The sequence below is a fragment of the Podarcis raffonei genome, chromosome 15 (genome assembly GCF_027172205.1).
Source record: "Podarcis raffonei isolate rPodRaf1 chromosome 15, rPodRaf1.pri, whole genome shotgun sequence".
Taxonomy (NCBI): Eukaryota; Metazoa; Chordata; class Lepidosauria; order Squamata; family Lacertidae; genus Podarcis; species Podarcis raffonei.
The window spans coordinates 32,403,427-32,415,558 of NC_070616.1; the positions used below are offsets into that span (position 1 = coordinate 32,403,427).

Consider the following 12,132-nt stretch of genomic DNA (forward strand, 5'->3'; position numbering starts at 1 on the left):
AATATGTCTGGGTCTTTGCCTGGGCCTTGTTTGCTGAAGAGTCTCATTGTTCCAGTTGCTTAGGGCTGCTGTTTTATTGGCCCAGGCAAGTCGCTAATGAGAGATGAGAGGATGCAGGGATTCCATGGCAGATGAGACCGGGTGGGTGCTTGTGGGGCTGGCAGTTCCCACAGTTTTTCTGACTGTCCTCTTGGGAGACAATGAAAGGAATGTCTCCTATGGTTAAAGTAGCTGTTGACATCCTATGTTCTTTGGGGCACTGGATTTAAAACTAGGAGGGATTAATCTGATGCAGTCAGAACTTCTGTTAGCATGTGTGCCCCTAACCACCCCCTTTCTCATTTCAACAATGAGCTGAGCAAACAACTGGCTCTTCAATCCATTCCTCTGTCCCTGATCATCAGCTCAGCCTCTCCTCCACCTGCTAAGATTTGGACCACCATAAATCACCTGGGAATGACTGTGTTGATTTCAGCAAAAATAAATAAATGGGAGGGCAGGTATATGTCAGTAAATGAATGTATAAGCTGCCTTTCCATCTTGAACAGAAGATTCAAAGGTCACAACGTGTTGGAAACAGAGAAAGAGCAAAAGTGGCCAGCTCGTGAGCTGAAATCAGCCAAGGAAGTGATGCTGTTTGACTGATGAAACTCATCACAACAAATAGCCAGTATGTTGAGCCACAGCTTGGCAGCATAGTTGTGTGTATGTGTGTGTGCACGCGCACGTGCATATGCAGGCATGAGACATGGACATAGCCCCTGGCATCTCCATTTAAAGCAGGAATCACAGCATTCACAGAACTTACCTAGGCAGCATTTAAGGGCATTGCAAGAAGGACTTGCAAGCAACCTAGAGCCATGGCTACAGGCTCTGTCTGTAGAACAATTATTAGCTCCACTTTTCCAGGCAAACTCTATCCCCCAAGGATAAAGCCCAAAGGTGACAAAGGGGGTGGGGGTAGGGGTGGGGTATCATTAGTAATAGCGTGTGGTGCAGTAAAGTAATTTTGGACTATTGCCTTACAGTGACAACACTTTTTAGACACCAATGTGTATAATACACTTCACTTCAAGCTATGGGAAACCAGTCCTCTGTTTATGCCAACTTGCCTGCTCATGTTGCTGAGTGGGACCTGGGTGCCTGTTCCAAAGTCTTGATGATGCCACTGGCAAGATTATGGTGCTCTGACTGGGTGAAGATTTCTGCACATGGTTCTTGGGTATATGAATTTTGGGATGATTTACATCACATTCTCAAGAGACCTCTTAAAATTATCCTTCTCCCTGGACCATACCATGTCAGGCAGTGGGATGTGGGGGTTGAACTGCCTGGGTGAATACTCTCTCCCACCCACAAATTTCTGGGTAGAGAAGAACTAATGCAGCCTAGCAAAAGACAAGAATTCTTACCTTGGTAGGAGATTCTCTCACTTTCAGCATTCTAAGTGCTGTTGATGTGCAGGAGCATTCCAACGTGCAACTGCTCCACCTCCAGTCCAATTATACAGAATAAGCTCTAAAGTTCAGTGTTCTTCCAGTGGCCCATCCATTTTTGTTCCTTGGTGTTCAGGCCCTTTATCACCACATTAGACCAGAGATTGACTATTAGTGGCCCTCAGGTGTGGTTAGACTCCAGCTCCCATCAGCCCCAACCCAAATGGTCAATGATGATGGGAGTTGGAATCCAAAACATCTGGAGAGTCACAGGTTCCCCACTAGATCCAAAAAAAGAATCTTCTTCACCTCCAACAGCTAACCTATATCCATTGACTTAGAAGTTGTCTTGTATTTGTGCAAGAGATGGACACAGCCATTCCCAAGGAGCAAAATAATTTTGCAAAGCCCTGAAATGGGTGCATGATACAATCGCACTGGGGTTCCCAAACTGGGAAATTAGTCCATTGGTTACCACACTTCTTCTTGGACCTGGGGCTCCAGATAGACTACCCAGCCTCCTTCAAAAGACAGTAAGGAAGAGGTGGTCTGAGAGTCTAGGCTGAGCAGAGACATCAGACCCATGTCAATCGATTCATCCAACCATTTCCATCAAGCAAGACTGAACAGGAGGGGCAGCAGGGAGGGTATAGCTATGGCAAAGAAATATTCCCAGAGTTGTTGTGGATCAAACACAAAGGTGACTGTCAGCTAGTCGCAAGGGGCAGACATGGGTAGAGCTGTGAGGGCAGCTTCTACTGAAACAGCAATCACCACGAGACTTTTATTGCTCCTCTATCTCCAAAGGGCACCCATAAGAGTGAATTTAACCTGTAGGATGACCATTGGGGAGAAAGGATAGCATCTATCTCTACCAAAATGGCAAGATCCGAACTGGGATTGTGCTTCTATATCTTTTAAATGGAGTTATTTAAATGCAGCACTTGACCTGACGTCTGCTTTCTGCAGGCATTGGGTGTGCAAGGGAGTTCCCTATGGGCAGGTCCCTTGTGCAGGCTAATCTAGAAGCCTTGGCTCTACTGCCCTTCAACTGCTCTTCTTTGCCAATACAAAATCATGAGTACACTTTAGGGCTTCTGATGGTACATTTGCAGCCACATTTCTACTTGCCCCACATCTTGTGGCGTCTGGTGTCAGGCAGGTGGGTGTGGTTTGGACCAAGTAAATGTGTTTAGGATCTGGATGATAGGTTAGTTTGGGCCTTTTCTTTGGGCTCCTTCACACTTCCCCTTGTCCCGTGCCTAGAAAGTATGGCTTTGAGCAGTTTTGCATTTGCCCAGCAACTGTCCCCTGGAAAACCAGCACTTTAGCGCTGATTTGGAACCAAGGACAATCTGTGGGGAAACCCAATTGCCCTTCGCTCCCATTCAGTGCTAAACCGTGGGTTTTGGGGGGGATGGGGGAGTGGTGGGGCAAACAGAAATGTGGATGAGCCCTTGCACTCATGGAGATATCCATTCATCGGAACAACCAAAATTTTCAGTCAATGGCTCACAGATCCCATCACAATTGTCATTGTCTCCAAGAGGCAAGCATCTTCTTGAGATAGGCAAAAACGACCTTTTCTTCAGCCTACTATATATCTTGCAAACTGAATGTGTTTGCTTAATGTCAGCTGAGGACTTAAACAAGTTCCACTTGGATGGGAGCTGTAGAAAACAGCTTGGTGGTTTCGATCTAGCCAGCAATTAGAGAAATAGGTCTGAGGTTTAAAGCAGGCTGGCAGCCAAGTAAACTAAAAAAAAAAAACCCACCTAAGACAAATATTGAGTTAGAAGCAAGGTCTTGCTTTCCATTTCTGCAGTTGTAATTTGTGTAATGTTAAATAGCCACCTGCACCTTTTGGTTTGAACCTAACTGTCAGAGAAACTGGGTTTTAGTGGCAGAGCACATGGGCCACATGCGGAAGGTCCCAGGTTCTGTCCCCAGCATCTCCAAATGGGATTGGGGCAGTCCTGAAACTCTGAAGTGGTGTTGCCAGTCAGTGCAGACTGAGGGGTAGCAAATGTGATGCTCTCCAAATGCTATGTACTGCATGCTCCCATAAGCCTCAGACAGCATAGCCAATAGCCAGGAGTGATGAATGTTGTTATCGAGGGGACACTGCATAGGTTGCAGCGTGGTGTAGTGGTTAAGAGTGGTAGACTCGTAATCTGGTGAACTGGGTTCGCATCTCTGCTCCTCCACATGCAGCTGCTGGGTGACCTTGGGCTAGTCACACTTCTTTGAAGTCTCTCAGCCCCACTCACCTCACAGAGTGTTTGTTGTGGGGGAGGAAGGAAAAGGAGATTATTAGTTGCCTTGAGACTCCTTAGGGTAGTGATAAGAAGAAGAAGAGTTTGGATTTGATATCCCGCTTTATCACTACCCAGTGAGAGCCAGTGAGCCACTGAGAGCCAGTGTGGTGTAGTGGTTAAGAGCGGTAGTCTCGTAATCTGGTGAACCGGGTTCGCGTCTCTGCTCCTCCACATGCAGCTGCTGGGTGACCTTGGGCCAGTCACACTTCTCTGAAGTCTCTCAGCCTCACTCACCTCACAGAGTGTTTGTTGTGGGGGAGGAAGGGAAAAGAGAATGTTAGCCGCTTTGAGACTCCTTAGGGTAGTGATAAAGCAGGATATCAAATCCAAACTCCTCCCTCCCCCCCCCTGCCCCTTGGTGAAAATATATTGAGCTAGATGAACCAGCTGTCTGACGTGGTACAATGCAACTTTCTATTAATCCATTTCCCTAGTACATCTTAAGGGTGGATTTAGCCTTAAAGGTGAAGCTGGAGTAGCTAGACTCTCATCTAAATGAGTAACCTCTGAGATGCTGGAGGAAGAGAGGAGGTTAGGACTCTATCGTTTTCTAAAGGAGCCCAGGGACAACACACCTACTTAATATCCCAGGCACTTTCAGATTCCTCCGTCTCCCACTAAGGAAAAAAAAAAGATTCCACACTGTCAGTGCATCAGACTGTTTAACAGTGGTGACCAATCATTAGCAGTGGTTTTCTGCACGCCCACTAATGTACAAAGAAGCCAGCATCTGTTGCATAACAGGATTTTGTCCCAGGTCTCCCAGATGAGGTCTCTGAATCTTCAGTAACCACATGCAAACTAAAGTGGCACCTCTGAGGCTTCCCTGTCGTCATTCCTAGACCAGGAACTGCCCAGCCAGCTTCTACAAAGAGGAAGGAAAGAAGCACATCTCTTTCTCTAAGGAAGGCATCCTCCAGATTTTTCACAGGCTACCCCTTCTTTGCTGCAAGGAGCCTTTTGATTCTGTGGCTAGTGATTAGATGTGGCCTTCTGCCTTCAAAGAGGAAGAAGCTTCAGGGTCTGCGACGAGAAAAATCTTGCCTGATTCAAGGAGGGGTTTGATATCTCCCTCCACTTTCCCCCAAGCATTGCAATCCTTCCCCACATCAGTGTCTTCCCCTTGTTGACCTGAATAGCTCTCCCCAAGCTATTTTGACTACCGGGGAGTCAGATTTCCTGGTGGTCACGGGGTCGTGGTCACTGTGATTGTCACATTAACTGGAGGGTCATCAGCGGTGGGATCTGGGACAGGCGCTGGAGCTGGGGCTTCTTCCTGGGCCGCTGCCGAATCCTCTGGGACTTCTGTACCCTCCCCGGGGCTAACCTCTGTAAAATGAAGAAACACATGCACAAAGTATTTAAGGGACAGTGGTACCTTGGGTTACAGACGCTTCAGGTTACATATACTTCAGGTTAAAGACTCTGCTAACCCAGAAATAGTACCTCGGGTTAAGAACTTTGCTTTAGGATGAGAGCAGAAATTGTGTGGCGGCAGTGGCAGCGGCAGCAGGAGGCGCCATTAGCTAAAGTGGTACCTCAGGTTACGAACAGTTTCAGGTTAAGAACGGACCTCCAGAACAAATTAAGATCTTAACCCGAGGTACCACTGTACTTGTGAGAGGTGGCATAGGAAGGGGGGTGCGGGTTACTGTGGGTGTCATCACTGAGGAGGGTGACCGTGGGGCCTGGCCTGCAGCACGCCTGAGCCACACCTCTCTCCTGGGGAGTGACATGGTGGCACTGGCCCCTGCAAGCTCCGCGTTGCCCAAAATGGCAATGTGGGGCTTGTGGACTCTGTGGAGGTTCTGCACAGCATGCTCTGTCCTGGCTTGCCCTGCCCCGGGTTTAGGGCATTTGCGCCGCCCCGGGTGCCTGAGCAGCTAGCTACACCACTGCTTGGGGGGTGATGGGGGAAAGGCATTCAACAGGAGACGAAATGCAAAAAGACTTAAAAAGACTATATGCAACAACAGCCGCAAGAATGCTGCTCGTCCAGAAGTGGAAGGAAGAGAAAGTCCTAACCAAAGAAGAATGGATAACCAAGATGATGGATTATGCCGAAATGGCAAAGATGACCGTGAAGATCAGACAACAAGATGATTAAAAAAAAATAGTCATGAGTGAGGAAAAGAATGATAGAATATCTTAAAGACCACTGTAGATACTTAAAAACGTTATCAGGATTGTTATCGTACTTATAATGTAATATGATTTAAGGTTAAAAAGGAAATAAAATGGATTAGATAAATGTAATTATATGTAATAGAATGAAAAGGAAAACTGGAAACCAGGCGTGGGGGTGTGGAGTTCAGGGATCTAAGCAGTCCCAGATGTATAGAAATTGAAAATGTCTTAAATGTATAAGAATGTTGTTTTTAAAAAATGAAAAATAAAATATATATTTTTAAACATAAGGCAGTCAATAGTTTCTGCCTATGTGCACACGACGTTCTATTCTAGAATCAATGGAAACTGCATACTTGGGGGGGGGGTTGTTGTTTTTTAATGTAGACCTATTGCACGATCTAGACCTATTGTATGTTTTTTGTTTGTTTGTTTTTTGCCCAGAAAAGTGCTTCTTGAGAAATAGGTCCCTTTCTGAAGAGAAGGACTCATTGCTATTTGATTCTGTATTACCCTGCCATGTGTCCATTTGGAAAGAAATGGAGGAAGTCCCGGCAACTGGGGGATATATTCACATCTTCGTAATGGCATTGTGAGTGGGCATATAACAAGATTGCAACCACTTCCTTCTTCATTCACCTGCCTCGTGCACAGTGAGGAAAAGGCAGGGGAAATCTAATCAAAGGAAGCTTGTCAAATGTGTATCAAGTAGCCATGCCCACCCTTGTGGACAGCAAGAACTAGAAGAGGCAGCCCCAAACTCGGCCCTCCAGCTGTTTGGGACTACAACTCCCATCATCCCTATCTAACAGGACCAGTGGTCAGGGATGATGGGAATTGTAGTCAAACAACAGCTGGAGGGCTGAGTTTGGGGATACCTGATCTAGAATAAACCTAGATTGAAAGCAGCATGTTGACAACTCCAAATTGAGAAAAGGTACATTTTGGTGCTACAAACATTTGCATATACAGGTCTCTGTAATTTTTTGCTAGAATCTGTTACTAAGTTCCTTCCTTCCTTGGACCATTCATTGGATAGGGGCAAAAGGAAAACCTTACAAAAAGTAAGATGGGGAGAGATTTTCTGAAGAGAGGCCTGTCCCTTACCTCAATTAAACCTTTCGAGGTTGCCAAGGCTTTTCCATTTAGCCCCACATCATTTGCAGTTGTGTGAGGCTCTTGTCCTGTCTCTGTAATTTCTCACCAGGGTTGCCACATCATTGCGTCTTGCATCCCTCCCAAGGCATTCCAGGAAGTGCGGCTTCTGGGAAGCAGCACGAGACTCTTCCCACAGGGCTCACTTCCTAACAAGACCCAGTCAGGTGAGCTGTACACACTTCTGAAGACTTCAGAGAAATCCCTTCCCTCCCCCTTTGCAAAAGAACCTGGGGCAGAGAATCAGCCCCTATTTTTGCAGGATGAGAGTGTTTGGGGAAAACAAGGGAGGGATTGTTGACCCAGATTGTTGACTCCGAGGTCCGGCACTTTGTCCCAATGAAATGCAGATTCTGTGCTTGCAAGCAAACAGAAACGACCCTAACCATGGCAAGTTGGGTGCAAGGAGTTTGCTTTGTATACGTGTGATCTTTTTGTGTGCTTTGGGGAATGCAGTGACTCAGCACGACGGTCAGAATCATGGAATGTGACTGAACAAAAGCAGGGCAGGAGGATGCTGAGACTTCCTATATTTTTCAATGAAAACCAAACTCTCGACATAAAAAATTCAGGCTTCAATTCCAAAAAAGAGAGAACAGATTCATGTGCCTAATTAGGAAAATTGTACGCTGCTGCCACTCCCAAAGAGGCAAGCTGCTGTTCAGTTTAAAAGGGAGCTTGCCTCTTCAAAACTGGGAATGGCAGTGACATTTATGTACTTATAAATAACCAACCGTTTCCTTTCCAGAGAAACCAAGTGTCTGAATGGATGAACTCAGCCCGCTGGCTGCACTATGTCAAAGGACTTGCAAAATCTGCGCTCATTGATCAGTGGTGCCTTTGTCCACACATGTGAGTCACCAGTTCCTGCTGTGGTTGCCAGTCCTCCAGAGTAGATTTTCAGAGGCACAATGGGTTTTCCAAGAAAAGGGATAACCACACTAGATCTTCCCCTGGTGGGAGCTTCACATGAGCGGAACTCCACTTAGGGGATGCTCCCACAAATAGAAGCCTAGTTTGGATGCAAGTCAACTTTATCAATCCAGTGATGGTGCAGGTCTGCCATCGGTTTACCTGCTGCTGTTTCCTCGGCTTCCGTGGAAGGCTCTCCAAGCTGCTCACTGGTCCCTCCTTCCATCCCTGCTGCTGTCTCAGCATCTTCTGGAGTGCTGATGTGCTCACGGGCTTCTCCCCCAGCCCTAAAGGGGTGTGTACACAAGAGACATAGAAGGAAAAAGTGAAGACACAGCTAGAAACATCTCAAGTCTTTTGGCTCTCTCACATCCATACTATTCCTACTATCATGTGTTCACAATTTTGGTTCTTTAGGCTTGGGTGGAGGTTAGGCTTTCCTTGAGTGTTTTACTCTGGCAAATGTCCAATATAAAATCTCGTAAGTTCTCTCTCTCTCTCTCTCTCTCTCTCTCTCTCTCTCTCTCTCTCTCCTTTTCAGATCTTTACTTCCTTCCCCCTCTTTCTGCCGTTCCTTAAATTTATTTTTAATATCTTTAAATTTAATATCTTTAAATCTTTAATATCTTTAAAGTATATATTCTTTAAATATGTACTCTTATGAAACTGCAGGTTATTGCAATAATCCTGCCAATGTTCTTATCTGTTTACAATTTATCTGGAAATATTTAATAAACCATTTCCATTCTTTTATAAAAAGTTTGTTATCCTGATTTCTTATTCTTCCAGTAAGTTTCACCATTTCTGCATATTCCGTAAGTTTTTGTACCCATTCTTCTTTGGCTGGGACTTCTGCTTCTTTCCATTTTGGGGCAAGTAACATTCTTGTCGTAAGGTCTCTGTCAACTGGCATCTTCTGCCAAATGCTAAGCCTGGCACCATAGCTGCAAAATTGTTATTTGCCCAAAAATGGAAGGAATAAGAGGTTACAACGAGAGAAGAATGGTTACAGAAACTAATGCAGAAAGGGCAAAACTTACCGGAAGAATAAGAAATCAAGATAACAAACTTTTTAGAAAGGAATGGAAATGGTTTATTGAGCACTTACAAATGAGCTGTAAACAGATCAAGACATTGGCAGGATTATTCTAAAAACCTGCAGCTTCAAAAATATATATGAGATACATAAGAATAGATGAATAAAATAATAAGTTAAGATAATTTGGAGTATGTGAGAAAGGACGGAAATAAATGTAAAGAACCACAAAAAGAAGGGGAAGGGAGTCGAAGTTGGAGATGTTAAAATTATGGTTGAGTAATTGTTGTAATGCATATAAACGAAAATTATAAATAAAATCATATATATATAAATGTTAAATTTATACACAAAATAGCAACAACCAAATATTAAAAATAAGCATCAAGGTCATATATGAAACATTGAAATCAAATGGCAGTAGATATTCAGTATTGACAAAATATTTAAAGGCTACACTGACATATACACACACTGCAAAGCCATGAAATTCTTCCTCCCATCTGCTGAGCCATCTAGGTGGCAAGTCACAGTATATTCTGGGCAGTAAGATGGGGTGGAGGACCAGAGGTCCTCCAAATTTTGTTGAACTCTGATTCCCATCAGCCTTGACCATTGGCTATGCTGCATGGAGCTGATGAGTGTTGGAGTCCAACAACATCTGGAGAATTTCAGGTCCCCATACCTACAGCAAGGGCTCCTGAAGCACCTCTAGCTTGCCATTGGTTTGCGGCAGGAAGAGATGCAAAAACCCTCACAGTCCCTTCCAATTCTATGACTTCTTGTTCAGACTGGAACATTGATAGGGCCACAAGAGACCTCGCTGTCTCCAATTCCTGTCTTGTGATTCCTGGTTTATGATTCGTGGCTTGCATTTCTTGCTCAGCAGCTACCTACAGCCCAACTCTGCCAAGCTCTGACATCAAAATTAGCAAAGGAAAATTTTGGGAAGCACATTTATTTGGGCATAAAGTGTTCCATGCGGTCTAGCTGTTTGAGCTGTGAATGCAGACCACTTGCAGTCAACAGGTTGCTTTCCATATGTTGTTCTCCCCGCCCATCAGCCCCAGCCAGCATAGGCAATGATTAGGAATTGATGGGAGTTATAGTCCAACATCTGTAAGGCTGGACCATATTGGCTATCCCTAGCATAAGTCAACAAGAGCAAATGAGAGCAGGAATCAATGAGTGACAGAGGACATAAGAGGCAAAGAATAGAGGATACCACTTACATTCTGAAGAGCAGGTCGTGTAACCCTGTAACATAATAAAGCAAAGAGACCACATCTTTAGAACTATGTTGCAGGAACAGTGGCAAAATTAAACCCCATCCTCAAAACCCAGGGAAAAGGAGCTTCAGAGACGAGGCTCACCCTCACAAGATATGTTTGTAGCATGGGTGGAGAACCTGTTGGAGAACAGGTGTTGCTGGGCTACAGTGCCATTGGCTGGCATCTGTCTCAAGAGCCAGTGGAGTGTGCCTCTGGGGGTGAAGTCCAATGGCTGCATTAGCAGCAGTGAAGTGCCCTCCCCAGGGCACAAGCCTGAGCACTAATCCTGGACTATTGGCTACACTGGTAGAGGCTGATGGGAGTCAGACTCCAGCAAGATCTGGAGGGCCACCAGGTTTCTCCAGTCCAAGAAATAAATCTGTCCTGCAGCAACGAGCCACTTGCTTGGAGCAAAAGCAGGATGGACTCATGACTTTGCATGGCTATAGGAAACACTTCACTTGACCTACTTTGGCATTATACCTTTGTTGCATCCAAATGGGAAGAGAGCCCCCCTGGTCACTAACCTGGGGGCTGTAGGTATCATGGTGGATATTCCACTGGCAGTTCTTTCTGCCTTTCTCTCTCTGCCTCTCTTTCTTTCTCTGCCTCATCTATTCCACCCTGTTTCAGTTCAGTACACACCACAATGCATCGCCATGTTATCTAGACAAGGCCCCACTGATTGTGCCCCTGGATGGCTGTGCTATTTTGACTTCTTTGTCTCTCTGCTTCGCTCCACATCAGACTTCAGCTGCACTTGCTCAGCAAGAAGAGGAACTTAGGAAACTGCCTTGCACAGAGTCAGGCCGTCTATCTCTTGTCTTGTCAACACTGACCAGCAGCAGCTTCCAACAATTTCAGTGCAGCTTACTGGCACAAAACAGATAAAATGTAAGCGCATCATAAAGAAATGGGGGCGAGGGGAGAGGCTGAGCATATGCCCTCCGAGTGGTGCAGGAATAAAACTGTGAGCACATTTGCAAAGCTAAGCAGGGTCTGGCATGGTTTCAGATTGGATGGGAGACCGTCCATTGCAGAGGGTTGGGTTCCTTCCAACTCTATGATTCTAATGTGTACCAAGATAATCCCTACACCAAGAGGTGTATCCTGGAGAAGAGGGGGGAGTCTACCAAGAATCCTGAGGGTGAAATAGAGATGCCTCAGGGCCACAGGGTGGTCCCTCCTCCTATGACTCAAAGCCCTTAACTCTTTGCCCTTAAAGAGAAGTCTTGAATAACACCCCAATCTTGGAATGTCCTTGTGGGAGACCTTGAGCTAGCAGCAGCAGGGAGGGCAATCGCCCGGCAGTCAGACACTCACTTGGATTATTCTCCCGGTTCCGAATGATGTACTGGAACACCAAGAGGGATGTAACTGTTGCCACTATCATTCCTGCCACTGCGGCACCAATCACTGCAGGGTAAGCATTAAAAGGAGGGTCGGCTGCAAGAGAGAGGAAGCTGCTGTTGAAGGCCACAGAGTCATACCACGACTGGATCATCAGGACCCCAGAACATGCTATAGAAAATAGATCTCAGCATCACACACCACAGGGGCTTCCGGCATACCAGTCTGTGGAAACGAGGTTCTAAATATTGCCTTTTCTGAGCATCTTTTGAATTTCAGCTTTCCCATAGGGCCCCTGCAAACTGATGTTTCCTTTGGTGGGTGCATTCTGCTAAATATGTGACTAATGCATTGCTGCTGGATTCGTACAGGAGCATCCACTCATCATTCCATTTCATTGGTCGATCTATTATGTTCCCCTAATATTACAGCATTGTTGCTGTCTAGGGAGGCACTCTTGCGCTATAGCACAGCAAAAGCAGGGGGTGGGGTGGGGCAGAATGGAGCATTTGTGGTATGAACAGTTA

General features: G+C 45.7%; 1 protein-coding gene across 1 annotated transcript in view; it reads right to left on the reverse strand.

Annotated features, from left to right (window-relative positions):
• Nucleotides 1–4,403: 4,403 nt before the first annotated feature.
• VSIG10L2 (V-set and immunoglobulin domain containing 10 like 2) overlaps nt 4,404–12,132 on the reverse strand; it is a 33,962-nt gene continuing 26,233 nt past the window's right edge. The window contains exons 9-12 of the mRNA XM_053367285.1: nt 11,579–11,701; nt 10,217–10,241; nt 8,111–8,235; nt 4,404–5,083 (exon numbers count right to left, since the gene is read on the reverse strand). Coding sequence (XP_053223260.1) covers nt 4,941–5,083; nt 8,111–8,235; nt 10,217–10,241; nt 11,579–11,701 — 416 coding nt within the window. The 3' untranslated portion in view covers nt 4,404–4,940. The remainder of the gene's footprint in view (nt 5,084–8,110; nt 8,236–10,216; nt 10,242–11,578; nt 11,702–12,132) is intronic.